Here is an 18238-nt window from a genome sequence, read left to right on the forward strand (position 1 = left end):
CAAATTGTAATAAATATTACAACTAGAGAAAAAATGAAATTTTAAATTCCGTTATAATATGCAGAATTCTAATTATAATTTTTTGCATCACCAAAATTTTTCATTATAGACTTTTAATGAAACATTTTACTTCTGACCTAATTTTTTTAAACAAATAAATTTCAATTACTGTCACACGGGGGCGTTAAATATATGAAAGGTGGTGTAGGTGTAGACGTTTTTCGTGCCAAAAGATGGGCGCCACCATTGCCACTCACTATATTCAGGTTCACCTAGCAGCGGTTGTAGGTGGTGATTTTGTAAAATACTCACATTCTACAAGATTCTGTATTCGAAGGTTTGTGAAATTTTGGCCCCACCATGTTAGTAGTAACTTTGGACTAATAAGTGAGTTTCAATAACCGCACCGCCATCAATCGACTTTAAAAATAACTATTAGGGTGGTACTTTTCAAAGAACCATACTCGTCTGATTTTTCGTCAAACTGCGCATGTGTCAGATATTATTGCAACTCGCTTATTAATACAGAAACGTTTCTGCTCCCCTAAAACATAGACAATCTATTACCGGGACGGGAAAATTATTTGAGTCGCCCAAGTTAAAATATTTCTCCTTATTTGTACCAAAATCTGGCAGCTCTGTAATTATTATAATGCTGAACTTACTGGGGAGTCAATGTAAACAAACAAAATGGCGGAGCCAAGGGTTAAATAGGAGCGCTAACACTCTTTTATTTGAGGAATCAATCTTAAATCCTAATTCAACTATAAATTCGCATTTGATTTTCCCTAAATAGTGAGACGTTTACCATGTAGGTACGATCTAATGCTCATTTTCCTAATTTCCAAACGTCGCGGTTTGCTTACATCGACTCCCTTTGGCTCTGAATGCGCAATAAATGATGCGGAGAAAACTAAGACATTTAAGGCGCCATTTGTTCGAGACAGTCTCTCGTCCTGGTAATAAAATGTCCGTGCCTAAAATAACTTCTTCTCGACTAGAAAATGTGTCACTCACTCCGTGCATGCGCGAAGGTATCACAAAGAGCGACAATTTAACAAAAAAACGGTATTTCGTATATTTTGCATCTACAGATTTTTAAAAAAGGCCGAAACTTGTGATACCTTAATTGGCATTTGCTCAGAGTGAATTACGCCTATTGTTTCCAATAACATTTCGCGTTTGCTAAAGAAATTCTGGGGCACCGAAACGTCTCTATATTGATTAGTTCAAAATTCTACTGAGGGATTTGTAACGGTTCCTAGACACAAAAACGTCCCTGCAACTCTGATCTGCTTTTAATACCGACTTCAGTTGACTAACACGATTTAACTTGGGTGGTAAAACCCTAGGGCGATGGGATTTGTAACTAAAAGGCAAAATTGCTAGGTAGAGAAGATTCTAACTATAGTTTTATTGGATCTAAAACATGTACTATCAGATACTAACTTTCTAAATGGTGACTTCCTATTTTTTACCAACAAATCATCCACTCACTCGATGTATGGACTATAATAAAATACCGGGAATCAGAAGTTTATTTCAAACAAACTTGGTGTCGCTGCAGTCGATTTCTGACTGAAGGGAATGGACGTTATTCCTATTTCCGTTGAGCGGTGGTTTTTGGAAGCTTATAAAGGGACAAGTCACAATGGCGTTTTAATTTATAATATTTCTACTGAAAATTGTGTGGCAACACTGTTTTTGAGTAAATTAAATAAAGATAAGTTACAACAATTATTCAAAAGATAATCTATCATCTCGTAAAATAACAAAGAAATGCTGTATTTACCTTTCGAAAAATATTAATCCGAAAACTACATCTTGGTTTGTACTTACAGCTAAAACCGTTAAAGAAAGTGGAAAAGACCACTAATGTTTAACAACACCTCTAAATGGTTATTTGCATCAGTGCCTACGTTATTTACATAGTAGACCTGATCACTAGTTAAAAAAAGCTTCGTGCGCGCGGTGTAGATGGTGTTACTGTCGTTTTAGCCAAGAATCTAATCGGTGGTCTGCCAGCCATTCGATTAAGCGTTCTAGTTTGTTATCCGATTTCTATGGTGTTACCATACATTTTCGAGGAAAAATAAATAAGTTTGAAGGAAAACTGCGTGGCAACCCTGTTGAAATAGCGTCTGCTCCAGCTTTGTCCTTTCACAAGCTTTCAATTGGTGGATCTTAAAATTAATTTTGCGCGTGAAAATACGCTGCCATGTTAGGGAATAAAAGCAGGGAAATAAACCTGCTATACTTCACAATGTAAAGGTCCTGTCACGTGCAAAAACGTCATTTTGAAATCGGTTAATACCACCGCTTGAGGGAAATAGGAATAATGTCCATTGTTAAAGCCCTTTTTGACTTGATCTGAATGTTTCTAAGATACAAAAGCAATTCTTTTGATTTGACCCGAGCCTACAGAGTCGAAAAACAATTCTTTATCGATCTCCGAGGTTGAACATATCTTAAATTACGTTTACAAATCTTCTAAACTAGTTTCAAACTAACAACGTAAGTTAAGCCCGATACCTGGGAAAAATAAAATTAATCGGGCTATTTTGTGATTTATTTATATTTTTACAGCTATCTATGATAATATAACATTTGCTTTTACGCTAATTGTAAAACCCTAATGATAAGGGAACATCAAAGTGATACCTCTACTACAGTGGTAGAGACTAATAACGTTTATCATGAAAATGAAAATAAAATGGCTAAAAATATTCGTATTGCAATATGACATTTCTTTTTTAAAAGTTCGAGATTTCTTTTCTCCTAGCTGCAGGGATCCTTATTTCGTGGACCGCCGTTGCAACAGTCGCGCCATCTTTCGTTCGCTTTAAAACTTTTACCTCGATTTTTGACAGGATATTTTTACCGCGAATTTCTGTTTATCGAAACGTTTCAATTATTTCGGTTTAGGTTTTACAAGAATCGTTTCGAGGGCCTAATTCGAACCCGTATGTTAATTTATAACTACGCATTTTTACACATTTTGCATTTGTTGGCCCGAAGTTCGAAATTATATTCGGTCCAAGAATTAGAAACCAATTTGCGGTTGTTTCAAGCTCCGGTTTTGTTTTCGCGCGTGCGTCGAAGTAAGTGACTTCCGTTTTATTACGAGGACAGTTTGTGCCAATGACGAATTTGTCGATGTCCGGCTGACACGACTTCGTTCCAGTGGTCCTTCGCTTTGCCTCGGGCGAACATGTAGGAGCCCAGCACCAGTCTACCCAGGACTTTGTCTGCGATAATTAAAAAGGTACGTTTTTTAGTTATCATTAATAATTAATGATAAACAGGTTCTACCATTGAGTTGGGAATATAGTACTTCTAGTACTTTTATTTGATGGCTGGGGGCATTTTCTTGAAAACACATACGAACCGAAACAGTTTTATTAGTCGGTGGCGTCATCTACCGCAAGTCAGCGGTTAGAATAATTTAAGCTAGTGGCGCAATCTACCATTAGCGTGAACAGAGTATAAGCAGAAGATATTTAAAAATATATATTGTCTTTGAAGGATAGGTGACGCCACCGACTAATGATAGATGTGACGGTCAATACCATTGAATTGGGAATAGACGCTAAAATAAATTCCAACGGCTTCCCAGCCTCTGAGGGGTTTTTGAATTTGGGGGTAGGAAAAAAGGGGAAAAGTTTCGTGACAGCATGGCTGCCAGTCTCCCCGCTTCGCGACTTTAATAGTCACTGAAGTCATTTCAACCGTTTTTCACGTCTATTACGATTGATCTCAATTAATAATTTGTATTTTAATTTAAAGAATTAAAGTTATAGGTAAATTTACAGTTAAACACACATTTTGTCTAGCTTTTATTCCCGAAATAGAACGGTCAGTTTACTTAGATGGCGCCACGTGCTCTACGAAGAATCACGATTTAGATATTTTTTATTCGGCGACAGTTAAAAATTGGCCTCTGCGCATGCTCCAATACCAACCAATCCGGTGTTCCCTCCCTGGCTAGTGTCCAGTTTTTAAGTGGCAATGACGGTTTAAAATTCCACCCCCATTTATTTTACCGTCTATAGTACCGCTAGAATGACATGATGGTTTCGCGAAACAAATTCTTTCATTAAACAGTGGCGCCATCTATCACTTTCAAGGTGGAATATTGGAAAAAGTTATTGTCAATTTTTATCATAGGATATAGTTCCCGCCGCTAACAGCGGATGACGCCACCAACAAATGATTATGATAGAGTGCTCAATTTGAAAAATTTGTTTCGCGGAAGGCAGATTGAAACTGTAATTCTATCGGTACTATTCCCAATTCAATGGTTGATACATGATTTCAAGAAAGTGTTTTTCGACACCCCAGCCACAGCAGATAAAAATTGTGGCTCTAGAAGCACGGTCAAGTACCGGGTGCCCGACGACGAAAATATCGTGTTTGGACAGTACTATTACCCTAATGCATTTGGTATTACAGTAATTAAGAAGTAAAAATAAACGATTTATATTTTTTATTTATTTTGTAGGCTTTACCCGCTTAGCCCATCTGGAGAGACCCTGGTTTACGTAATGAAATCGTGACCATCGTCCGGTACTCGGTTTCGTACAATATTGCGTTAAAAAGAGTATTGTCTAAACATATCGAAACAATAAACCATTTCGTCGTCGGGTACCCGGTTATACATTGAGGAAGAAGTATAGAACGGTTGACGTTATTATGTAACTTGCTGACCTTTTCCGTTAGCCTTGACGACCATGACTTGCAAAATGGCGCTGGCTGAGTTGATTCCGTCCGGAGTGACACGGAAATTGAAGGACTCGTTGTATTTGGGGTCGACCCGTCTCTTCGTCACCGCAGTCTTCTTGCTCTTCACCGCTTTGTTCTCCAGCATGAAGGTCACCTTCACGTATGTGTCTAGAAGTGGAAGTTTTGCATTTTATTAAGGGACGTTCAGACCAGCTAGGGTTGGATATTTTTTTAAGTAGTCAGCCTGACTAGTGAGCTGACCGAATTATTGTACAAAGGCTAAAACATTATAGTACAACAATATAAATTATGGTACCATTATAAAAAAAGTATAAATTACTTTAATTTAAAGTGTTTGTTGCAAAACATGCAGAAAACTGTTCTCGTGTGCAGTTTCTTTATGGGGAGTGGATGTAGTCAGTATCGACCATAGAAATCGGAATAAATAATTAGAACGATTTTTGACATTTTGCCGCGCGCGCCGATTAGAAATTCTGATTTCTATAGTATGGACTATCGAGTGATCTGGCAACACTTGAACGTGGACTTAATAATTTCGTCGCCTGAAAGCAAAAGCTACGTAACTTAAACTATACTTTTAATTAGTATAGAGTTACGTGGTTTTGCCTTTCAGGCGACGATCTTATGTCTAGTTAATAAGAAATTCTTATTATTTTAGTAGTAGAAACAACGTAAATATAAAAATAGTACCATTATAGTACAATAGGTTGGAAATATGGTACATTTTGGTACGATATAGTACGCTCTCAAAATAATAGTATAATTTATAATATGATGCAAAATTATGGTATTTGTACCATAATAGTACGTATGGCAACGCTGCTAGTGAGCATCCTATCTAAATTTTTTTCGTAGTCACTCTGACTATTGGTGGTAAAAATGGGGGTATAAAAACAATAAGGACAGCCAACATTTTGCTTTATCCGTCAGAATTAAAATATTAGTTTATTATCACTTGAGTTACATGACTTTGACCGATCACATTTTTTTAAAAATAAAATAGGATTGATGAATGATGAATTTAATTTTAGTAGTCAAATGCCGTGACTAGTGCCTTATGTCCAACCCTGGTTCAGACTCCAACTTTTAAAGGTCAATTAGTTTGGACACTAAATTTGTACAACTAATTGAAAGTAAACGTTGGTACACTTTTGGGGGGACTAGGACCACACGAGTGACACGAAACGTTTTTCGGATGTACAATCAATGAAATTACGCTATTCCATAACGTCACTGGCGCGGGGATTTTTAATCCTTTGAGCTTTGACCCGTCGTCTGCTTGTTATATAATGTTTCTATTACCAGGCTTGGAAATAAGGTTTATTTTTAAACTGGTCTATTTGGCCAGTGACTCCCAACTCTTGAATTATTTAAGTGGTCACGTAGACCAGTTGGTTAATAATACGGTAGATAATTTTGAATTAATAAACTGGACACTGGACTAATGAACCCCTAGCTTTTGAATAAAAAAACTGGTCCGAGCAATTAATAAACTGGTCTTTGACCCAGTGACTACCGCTTATTTCCAAGCCTGTCTATTACCGAAAGAGCAGACCTTGGCTGCGTTCAGTGACTCTAAAAAAGCTCAGCACTGAGCTCAACGGTCAGCGGTTTTTTTACTGAACGGGTTTTTTGACTTCCAGTTTGGACGTCACGTTGAGCAACAAAGTCATCGTTTTTCGAGCAGGTTTTTCCGTTACTTAACAGTCACGTGACGTCGCAGCACGGAGTAAGGCTAGTTGCAGACGCCGCAACAGACGATATTTTACAAAATTTATAACAATCGTAAAAAGCGCCCAACAAGATCCTACCAGTGTTGGAAATAAGCTTTTTAAAAGTACTGGTCAATATGACCACAATACCCCCTACTGAAAAAAATAATTTACTGGTCATGACCTCTCTTTTCTGCCCCACTTATCTCGGGTGGGGTGCATTTGGCCGACTCCGCATTTGGCCGACTCCTCATTTCACTGACTCTTATACTATAGCCTGTCCTTATCTATGTATTTAGTGTTAGGTTGACTTATAGAACGGGCAATGTATTCTAAGTATTGGCGCCGGACCGGCGCCCCCCCAGCCCCGCTCTTTATAACCAAGCTGGGCTTTCTAAAACGCGACCTAGAGGACAGTACCTAGCCAAACGCACCTAGTATCGTCTAAATGACATATGAGCAGTCGGCGAAATGAGTAGTCGGCCAAACGAGTAGTCGGCCAAACGAGTAGTCGGCCAAACGAGTAGTCGGCCAAACGAGTAGTCGGCCAAACGAGTAGTCGGCCAAACGAGCAGTCGGCCAAACGAGCAGTCGGCCAAACGAGCAGTCGGCTAAATGAGTAGTCGGAAAAATGAGCAGTCGGTCTAATGCACTGTCCATTTGGCCGAATTCTCAGTCGGCCAAATGGACAGTCGGACAAATGTTCAGTCGGTCAAATGAGTAGTCCATTTGGCCGACTGTCCATATGACCGACTTCTCAGTCGGACAAATGTGCAGTCGGCCAAATGGACAGTCGGCGTAACGTGTATTTTGTGGTCGGCCAAACGAAACTCTCCCCTTATCTCCCCCCTTTTATTTTACCTTTGAAAGTGAATTGTTAATAGCGATTAGGAACCATAATGAGTTTTATATATCACAAACCAAAGAGCTTTGATATTTATTACATTTCTTAAGGAACTTTTAAAAATATTTCATTATATTCTTGTTCTTCGAATAAAAACTTTTCCGTATTTACAGTTTTACATCACCTTCTAGTCCTTCAAATAAAAACTTATCCGTATTTACAGTTTTACATCATTTTCTAGTCCTTCGAATAAAAACAGTTTTACTCCTTTCTGACTTTCTTTTTGTTTCTAAAAGCCGTAAAGAAATTGCAGGATAGGCATAAATGTCTTCTCTGCTTATGTTTCTTAAACATTTTCTTAATGGTTGATCTAGATGTTTCGCAGTTAGCTCGACGAATCTGACTGATTGTAGCTGCAGAAGAACGTCGAATTGCATTACTGCCAGATGCCAGGAAATACGTTCGATTTAGGAGTAGAAATAAGTCAAAATCCGCAATTTCATTGGCTGTGAGAAGCTGAGAGCGCAACGCTTTATCATTTTCTCTTTTCGGTATATAATTATACTTTAAATTAAAAATAAACTGGCCATTATGACCAGTGAGCCCCCCAGATTCCATTTAATTTACTGGTCATAGCCCAAAATAAACTGGTCTTTGACCGACGCCACCGCCTTATTTCCAACACTGGATCCTACCGTTCCTACGTCACGTTAACAACGGTCTCAACGAAAATAATTTTTCAGATACTTCGTTGAGAGTTACTGACCGTAGCCATAAATTATTTTTAAAGGCTAAAAATAAATTTCAAAATTGCACGCAGAAACCGTATAGCCGACGATAATAAAAGTTTATTGTAATAAAACGGTGAGTAGGTATTCTCTTCAAAAGGTTTAAATGGCCTCCAATATAAATAAAGCTCTACAATCTAAGGGCTTCGCTTTGTGAATTGGTTTAGAGATCTGAATCTACCCCGGTTAGAGGACTGTTAAAACTGTCAGTGTAAATATCGTGCTTTAGCCAGCTATGATGAAATTGATTGAATAAGAAAATGAGTGTGTGATTACCAAGCGGGGGCGTATTGTCAGGGAATCGGAAGTGTTTTCCTTCGAACACGGTGACGGTCAGCCTTTCCAGGTTTTGATTGTAGCACAAACTGACCAGTATCTCTCCAACATCAGAAGTGGTCTAGAATGATAAAATCATATCAGCAAAGAGATATCAGTCAATGATGTATAGTTAACGATATAAGAGATCTATGTGAAGTATATTGGTAATGAGATGCACCGATATGGGTACAGCCAAAAGTAGCATAAGACCCAAAAGTGTGTCAGAACGGTATAGTAGTTAATGAGAGTTTGTCGCAAAGTAAAACAGGCAAACGAAGAGGGGGTCGGAAAATACGTCATCAAAATCGAGGTACTCCAGCGCCGCCGAGTGAGGCGTTTTAGAACGTATGTCTACGGGCGAGTAAATCGAAGAGAGATAATCGCGCCAGACTATAGACTTAATATAATGTTGCTAGTACTATTCCAACTAGTAGGTTATGTAGTCTATAGTGTGACTAGGTCTCACTAGAAATTTTAAAGGCGCGAAGGTACAGCTGACACACTTTTAGGTCTTTTGCTACTTTTGGTACAGCCGATACATGGGCTATTCGTGGCCGATAATATCGGCCAATATTCACAAAGTTATCTATCATAACAGTAGTGTATATGATAAAATCATTGTAAAAGACGGTTCAGTACACTGTCATACCATTTTATTATAATTTTGAATGAAAAAAGTTTGAAGTAACATATCCCACTATGTTTCTTTTCATTTTACGTGATACATATTTTCTTTCACAAATCGAATTTCGTTGTTTTTTATTTCTTTACACTCGTAACCCCCCTGTCTAAAAAAAGGTATGATCTAGCTTCTGAAGTCTGGCGTCCGTGGCGTGGCAATCAAATAAAATATTATCATTAGTTAATCGATAATTTTCTTATTTTTAAATGATTTCCGGAAAATGTTTTTCTAATACCGGTATCGGCGAATATCGGCTTTGCTTTAAGCCGATATTGGCCGATACCGATATTAGAAAAATAATTCGATATTAGTACCAGCCTCACACATCGATGTAAACGTTAATCCGCTTTTTCATCACAAAACATAAACATTAAATATTTTGTGGAGTGTACTGGAGTTTTAAAGCAACTGTCGGCTCTATCACTGCCACCTGTATTATAATAAGGCCTTTGTTATTAGAGATGGCAATTAATCTATCGGATTCTTCGAAAAAACCGACTTAACTGGAGAGCGTGGTGCCATCTATTAATGGCAAAGGAAGCTAAAATTAAAAATAGCGAAACGATAAAGTCTTCAGAGAACTATTGTAGAGTATTTTAATTAGACAACATATACTCTATTTAGTGGACTTTAATCTAAATTATATATCCCATATAAAATATTGTTAAAAATTACTAGTTATTTTCAAATTTACAAACGAGCCAATCAACGTGAGGGGTACTTTTATGTCCCGCCTTTCGGGTCAAAATGTAGCTTAGGGCCTTAGGCATCTTGTTTTGATTTCGACGCTAGCGACATCTGTTGAAAAAATAGCTACTTCACGTCCAGCCGACACTTGCTTTAAATATGGCAGGTGACATTTTATTGATAAGGGTGCTCAATTTCAAAACTATTATCTGTGTATGGCCATACAAAGGTTGTACTCACAATTATCAGTTTCATATACGTGTAATCTATTGCTACCCTTGTCGGCGATATACCTGGAAAACGTTTTTTTTTTAAATATTTGTGTGATTTTTCTAATTACCGATAAATGGTATTTTTCATAAACTATAGTCTCGATATTACGCAGAAACTGAACAAAATATAAAAGCGTAGGAAGTGGCTAACGCCTCGTATGGCATATTTCCAAACGCGCATAGATCCCTTATTTTCGTAGTGAAGTTTACTTCTTGCACTTCTGATTCCAAATCCCTCCAGATCTCGATACTTTCGTTGGAGGTCAAGTCCAGGTCTTTGAGGGTGAAGAGGGCGTGTCCGATAATGTTGTGTCGCTTTCCGCGGTCGTTGTCGTACACCGAAAACTTCAAGGTGCGCTCCTCCATCGCTTTCACTGGGATCTAGCAAGACACAAATTTCGAGAATTTAAAGGTGTTCTTTTCACTCTAAAGGCATATTCACACGAGCCAACTAAACGTTGACATTTCACGCGTTAACCGGCGAAGAAAATTGCTGGTATTATAATAATAATAATAATATGAGCTTATTGTACAGGAAATACAAAACTCATGCAATTATTGGACCCTGTGTCTTGGGAAATTACCAAATCAAATTAAAAACAAAAAAGTTAAGAGATAATTACATTGGAATTCTGAAAATAACTCCATCTAATATTTGAAAGAACTGCATATCTTTAAAAATTAATTTCTACTACAAAATATATCAAATCAATGTTAATTTATTATTATATTTTATTAATATTATTATCGTTATCATCATTTTTGCGTAATCAAAAGGATGATACGAAAATGATTAATTTAAATATTTGGAGCTAAGTCTAGGTCAAAATTTTTCAAAACTGGTCCAACAAAATCCTTAGTGTAGCCAACAATTTTGTTGAAATCTTTTCTCCATTCTCAGGGATTTTGACCAACAATGTTTTGCCAAAATGGTAGCTCTTAGGTTGGCTGTTTTCGTAACACATGTGCCATGCAGGAAGCCCACTTCCAGTGAAGACCCAGAGTAAACTACGCCGTTAAATAGTAAATTTCTTCTCTGAGATTCACGCGTACCTGAAAAACAAACGTTTCGTCGAATCTTGGGTTGCAATTTTTCTTCTTAGTCTTGGACTGTAAGTAACGTCTTTCGTCTGGAATCAGGGACAGTCTAGAATATAAAAAATGAGAGGGAAAGCCATTAGCGAAGGGGTATACGCAAAATAAACTAGCGTTCTCCACCGTAAAACGATTTCAAACTTCCAATCGATCAATTCTGGGGTCGGGGAATTCCAATTTTTAAATAACCTGAGCTTAAATGCCTCCAGGTTTTTACATTTCGTTAACCCTTGATATTCTAGGAAAATATTTAAATCGAACTAGCCGTTGCCGTAGTAGAATTACATAATATATCTCTTACTAGTTCAGTATTCATTTTGACGTTAGAATTAATTTACACTAATCCAAAGAAATATAAGACCATACTTTTAGCAAAAGTAACATAAGACCCAAAAGTGTGTCAGAACGGTATAGTAGTTAATGAGAGTTTGTCGCAAAGTAAAACAGGGAAACGAAGGGGGGTCGGAAAAAGCGTCATCAAAATCGAGGTACTACAGCGCCGCCGAGTGAGGCGTTTTAGAACGTATGTCTACGGGCGAGTAAATCGAAGAGAGATAATCGCACCAGACTATAGACTAAATATAATGTTGCTAGTACTATTCCAACTAGTAGGTTATGTAGTCTATAGTGTGACTAGGTCTCACTAGACATTTTAATAGGCGCGAAGGTACAGCTGACACACTTTTGGGTCTTATGCTACTTTTGCTTTTAGTAATATTTATCTAAGACCAATAACCATAAATGCACGACCTACTTTATATTGGCTTCAATGCAACAACTATTTTAAAAATAATATTCCGCTAGGGGCGCTCAACTCATACAGATATCTTTGCTCGTAGGTTAACATAGAAACTTCAACGAATGGGTTGACCGCTTTAGCGCGAGACCAAAGTTGGCCGTGATAAATGAAACATGTTTCTTCTCAGATTCGTTACAGTGTTAGAGAGCCTCTCACTAGTTGATTTTTCATATCGTATTTTGCAAAATCAATGGGAACCTGGGTAGATACATGATTCAAGCGAATAACATTTGAATTATAGGGATATGAATACTATTTCAAATATAAATACTTCTGTTTGTAGTGATATTTAATAAGAAATTTTCGATTGTTTCTTCTCTAAACAAACCAAATATATATATATATATATATTTGTGTAAGCTTAGCCGAAATTCATCAATTATTATAAGTAAATACGTTAGACATCTCAAATACAGTTTAAATATTAATTTAGCTATTAGCGTACCGTCTTCCGACGTTAAATATAATTAATTTAAAATAATTAAATAATTATTAAATTAAATATTGGAGTTTTTAAATCAACCAAATTGTTTTTCAATTTTCTGAATAGTGGGGGAATTTTAATTACATCGTACGTTAAAGAAATAATATTTGTGAAATTTCCAAGCACTCTGGGTAACCGTTGTGAAACTGTGTTGTCACCGTTGGTGTCCTCGTTTTGAGCTACAACCATTTCTGCTCCTAATGATTTGAAGGAGTAAGAACCAACATACTCTCGAGCTGGGGTGAGTCCCTGTAGGGTTGCTAATGACTTTCCATTTTTATTGCCCGAAAAACAGTCGTGTCTCTTGATATAAGTACGTTGTTTTCTATTTTTTGCACACAATCCCTAGGGAACTTGTGTGTACTAAGATCAGGTACCGTATAGCCGCCGAATATTACACGACTTTTTAAAAATTAGGTATAAGAAAGGTTAATGATATAGCCCCAATATTAGTTTTGGCGTTAGGGGGCCCACAAGTTGGTAATTTGCCCATTTTAGTATTTTTTGTCGCTTTTCGACTTTAAATCTACATAAGTTTTTAAAATTAAGACAGTCTTTGTTGAAAATTATATTTCCGAACTACATTTACGGTTGCATTAAGAAATTTTAATTTTAAATAAGATTTCTGGCCAATTCGCACTATTGCGATATTTGAATTTCGTACCAATCAAAATTTAGAATACGAGTGCCATCTGTCTCCTAATATTTTAACTTGGACCTCAACGAATTGTGTACATTGTCTTCTATTTGGATACTACGCGTTTGTTATAATTCGTGCTCACGGGACTTACTCTTTGGTTGTTAATGCTTAGTGGGTTAGTTATGTTAAACGACTGGGTGATTAATATAAGGTTTTTAAAATACAGGGTGGTTGAGAAAACGCTCATTTTCCACCAAATTCCTCTTGGGTTATTATAGTGAGCTTTTTAGGTTAATGTACAAGATGATTGAAAATTGGTTCAAATTTAAACTTAACATTCAAAACATATTTAATACATTTGGGGGACTGTGTTTACTCCAATGTCCGTGATATGTTGTTTTTCAAAGTGAACACGGTGGTTCCCAGTGATCCTATAATTTATATATTTTCCTATAATTCTGAAATGGTTCTATCAGTTCCTATAATTATATTTTTTATTATGTATTTCCTACATTGGTTTAAATCTGACAGATTAAGTTCTAACAAGGAGACATCCCGAAGTGTAACCCACCGATTTTGTTCAAACTCGGGGGATTGGTAGACCTTCATGTATCATGAAAAATCCTAAAGGGAATTTATTCAATGGGCAACCGTTTTGCCATGGCAACGAAAAATGTTTTTGACAACAACATGGCAAAACGGTTGCCCATTGAATAAATTCCCTTTAGGATTTTTCATCATACATGAACGTCTACCAATCCCCCGAGTTTGAACAAAATCGGTGGGTTACACTTCGGGATGTCTCCTTGTATGTTACACGCCGCGCTTTCTCAAATTTTTGCCGCTTCATTCTTTTGGCGCTGCACGTAGGTACTAAGCCGTTTGATGTAGGTTGCGGAAAAAGTAGCGTAACTTTTTAAATACTTTTCCAATAACTATAAAATTTCAGGGACATAATTATTAATATATTTTCTATCTTTCTTTAAAAAAAACCTCTTAAATTTTGGTTTTGGTGACAGTTCTCCTTTAAATATTTTGTATCAGTCGACAGGGCCGTGCAGAGGGGGGGGGGCAGGGGGGGGAAATCGAAGGGGCCCGCGAGTAAGTTTGCCCCGGGCCTCAGGATACCTCTGCACGGCCCTGTCAGTCGAAGCTATTTTGGTACGACCTGGAACTTTGAATACATTCGTAAATAAAACGTAAGACGGTCCAAATTGAATAGATGGGACCTCTGAGATATCGAGTCGAAGTTCGTCGGGGGTCCGTCCCCGGGGAAACGGGTCTCTCAGGTAGATCCAGCGCCCACGCAAATTTACCGCCGTTCCGTAGCGCTTATGTTTTCACGGTAGGGCTTAAATGAAACCCAGCGTTATAGAGTAACTCTCTCGTAGGCGCGTGAGTGGTCATCTTAGACGGTCCAAAGAAAGCTTATCCGCCATGCCACGCCTGGCTAAACTCGCCCGCTGCGAAATGGACGATATATAACCTGGCCCCCCAATCCGCGCCGGTAAGGGCTCTTTGATAGGTTTGCCTTTACTTTCGCTCAAAGATCGATAGAGCTAGCCACGGTCGAAGATGAATTTGTCAATGCTACTGCATTTATAAACCTGTAATATTTGAGACTTAAAATAACCAATTTCATATGTATAGATCGATTTACAATTTTTAACTGGAAAAGACGACTTTAAAGGGGTAATATTCATCCGAGGTAACGTGGTGATGGCGTTATTTTTTAGTAGATGGCGCTCTGATAGCAGCATGACGTCATAATTTTGATTTTCAACGATTGGTTGATAGTTTTCAGTTTTTAGTGGATAACGGTTTTGTCGAGATTTAAAATACAAAATTATCTTCCCTGATTAGATAGTTTAAAATCGTATTATAGTGCCATCTATGGCGGACAGTGTTAAAAATTAATTGTTAATTTAAATTACAAAAAGTATATATTTTTAATAAGAATTTAAAGGACTATAATTTAGTAATTAATTAATAACTTTTTAAAAAAAGTTTATTTTTCATAAACTTTATAGTGTCGCCATCTACCTCAAACATTATTAAATAGGAAGGTACCTCGGGTGGATTTCGCTCCTTTTGCAATGCGCCTATTGATGTATTATTTACATATTTCTAACTCTTAACGGTTTCACGTGTTCAGTAACTCTAAAAAGTTTAGCACTGACTCAATGGGTTTTTACTGAACGCGTTTTTTGACTTCCGGTTTTGACATCACGTTGTTCGTCCGTTGAGCAAACGAAGTCATCGGCTGAAAGGCAGGTTTTTTCGCTGCTCAACGTTCACATGACCTAGGAATATAATACTCCTAGACATGAAGTCGCAGCAAGCTGCAGACGCCGCAACAGACGATATTTTACAAAATGTACAACAAGAATAATTTTTCAGATACTTCGTTGAGAGATACTGAACACAGCCTAATTTTTAGGGACCACAAAATTTTGTCCAAATTGTTATTGCTACAGTAAGGGTTGGATCTATGGTTGGTATCATTTCAGAGATATCTAATGCCCAATTTTCTGTGCCAATAATTGCCCAAAATTGCTACAGCGAGGTTTTGATATTGCCCATCGTTTAACATTACGAAATCTCTGAAATCGATAGAGCGAGTATGTCCAATGTTTGGGCCAGAACCCCTACACAGTACGGATGAGCCCCTAACCGGTAGAAACAGGTCAGCTATTGGAATTTCTGTTCGAAAAAAATCACCTAAATTTACGCCTCGCTAATGTTATTCGCTTGAAATGATACATCAAACGATAAGCCCTTAAGTTAATACAAGCAGAAGTTTATAATATAAGTATCAATCTTGGACATTAAAATGAAACCTGTACCTACGCCGGATCCCGTTTTCTTAACGTTTGGAAAGAAAAAGCAGGGCGAGATGAAGACGGTCATATATTGATTTTCCAATACTATTTCATCGGAAAATATACTTTATCATAAGCCTATCATAAGGTCCCCATAAGCAAAGGTCACATACCCGTTATTAAAAGGTAGGTATTCAAAATCTGCACGTCCTAGTGGCTACGTCCTCAACTATGCATTTCTGAAATAAGTTTCGCGAAATGCATGATGAATGCGCGCAAGCCGTGCGCGAACGTTTTTAAACTTAGAACCACGCGGGATAAATCTCCGCCGCGAGCCCTTAGCACCGTAGCCAAGGCTTATTTACAATTTTATCGCTTTAAAACTTAAAATCAACCCTTATCTTTGGAAAATTATTCATCAGAACCTAAAACTGGCTATTAGAAATAAGAATTTTGTTTCTGAAGTTAATTATTTTTCAAATTCGAGATTTAGCCACGTTTTGTGTGACATTTATCAATCCGAGCGTGGCTGCTCTACCAAGTAAAATAATATTTTAGTAAATAAACATTCAGAGTGCCCTATACAGTACTGATGAGCCCCAAAAGGGCGAAACCGGTCTACTGTTGGAATCTATGGCCTAAATTTTGACTTTTGAAATATTTTAGTTGTAGAAATTTTGAAAAAGATGTCGCTACTGCCTTATCGTCGTACGTGAATTTTCTTATCTCCAGGACAATTACCATGGGCCACTAAGGTAGACCTTTACTTATGGGGACCTTATGATAGGCTTATGACTTTATTAATTAATATCTATATGCAGTGTATTTGTTAGGGAAGTAATTAGAGTCGAAATCCTGGCTGCCAATTTACCCAAAAGAGGGCGTTGAATAGTCTAACGAGAAATATATTTCGATGTGAAAGTAAAAAAGTTATATTTTGGGAATTTTAGATCAAAGGCGATATTTATACCAAATATGAAATCAAAGCTTTGCGAAGAATTTTCTCAAAATAAACCAAATGTACGAATAAATAAGAATATTTTGCTTAAAGGAGTGAAGATGTTTCAACGTCACTTTGATATTTTCCATAATTTACAAATTTCCGTGTTCAAAGTACATCCTTTTCCCTTTTAATTAAGTCAGGGTTTGTGGAGAGATGGTTGATAGACTCCGATTTTTCCCCATAGTATAGCTTTGATGACGCCATTGGAAAATATAGATGGCGCTGTCATCGCTATGTAGCCCCTTTGAAATGTCGACCACTTCTCTGCAGCACATAGAAGTATAGCGGTGAAGCTCATTCGCTATCTTATTTCCAAAACCACGTATCTTTGCACATTTTTTTTTAAAGATACGTGGTTTTGGAAATAAAGTAGCGCACTGATGTTTTGTAGCTATAATTGCGAGTTTACAGATTATATTTTTAAAGTTAAATTAGAATATTGATTTGAATTTATGGAAAAATGTTATGTAAGAAAACTTAAAAAAAACTTATTTGAAATTTCCGATGTCATTTTACCACTATTTAAAGACAACTAAATTAAAAAACGAAAGCACAGCACCGATAAAAATCATTGTTCATAAAACTATATTTACCGCCCGCAAATTCGTAAAATTTATAAAAAGTATCGCCTACTGATACAATGGAGTAGAGTCGAAGACGCAAAAAATCTTTCTTGATATGACGAAAGCAGAGAGCTGATGACGAGCCCCTAAACATAGCGCTCGCTGCGCCTTCTGGCGCAGACTAAGACTATTAAAGAGTACAAAAATCGGAGTCTATCAACCATCTCTCCACAAACCCTGATTAAGTTAACGGCTAATACTAATCAGCTAGGCTAATACCCTAGGCACCTCCTTAGGCCTAAGTCATCAAGCGACTTTTGAAGCCATTAATTCAGGTGGCCGGGTTACAACGCGTAGGAGGGTGGTGGCAAGCCCTTCGTTTGAGCCAAGCCAACAGCTCCCTACACTAACTATTACCGTTAACCTCTACAAGTTTTTATGAAGGGGAAACCGAAGAGCTCGGGGGAAAACCCCTTAAACCAGTGGCATACTAAATCTTGATTCGTTTATTTTGAAGTTTCGAGAGATTTTTCATTAAAAACTAATTTTGCCGATTAATTTAGCTTAAAAATCGATGTTTTTATACGAATTTAAAAAGTACTTAATTTAAATTGAACAAAGTCTAAAACTATAAACATTTGGTTTTAATGAAAACAATTTGTTTACACTTTGGTACAAGTCTTAACTTTTCCTGACCTCTAGGTGGATTCTTTTCGTTCGTTCCGGTCAAACCTTTCATGTTAAATCTAAAACGATAACTGATAACTCCTGGACATGACTGCGAAT

At 37.2% G+C, this 18238-nt stretch overlaps 1 protein-coding gene across 1 annotated transcript in view; it reads right to left on the reverse strand.

The window, feature by feature from the left end:
* Nucleotides 1–2551: 2551 nt before the first annotated feature.
* The window catches only part of LOC149944070 (synaptotagmin-15-like), a 145149-nt gene continuing 129462 nt past the window's right edge, over nucleotides 2552–18238 (reverse strand). The window contains exons 5-9 of the mRNA XM_090175984.1: nucleotides 11100–11193; nucleotides 10257–10427; nucleotides 8364–8484; nucleotides 4708–4890; nucleotides 2552–3248 (exon numbers count right to left, since the gene is read on the reverse strand). Coding sequence (XP_090032110.1) covers nucleotides 3121–3248; nucleotides 4708–4890; nucleotides 8364–8484; nucleotides 10257–10427; nucleotides 11100–11193 — 697 coding nt within the window. The 3' untranslated portion in view covers nucleotides 2552–3120. The remainder of the gene's footprint in view (nucleotides 3249–4707; nucleotides 4891–8363; nucleotides 8485–10256; nucleotides 10428–11099; nucleotides 11194–18238) is intronic.

Source organism: Leiobunum rupestre, chromosome 5, assembly GCF_980474605.1.
Source record: "Leiobunum rupestre chromosome 5, qqLeiRupe1.1.hap1, whole genome shotgun sequence".
Lineage (NCBI taxonomy): Eukaryota > Metazoa > Arthropoda > Arachnida > Opiliones > Sclerosomatidae > Leiobunum > Leiobunum rupestre.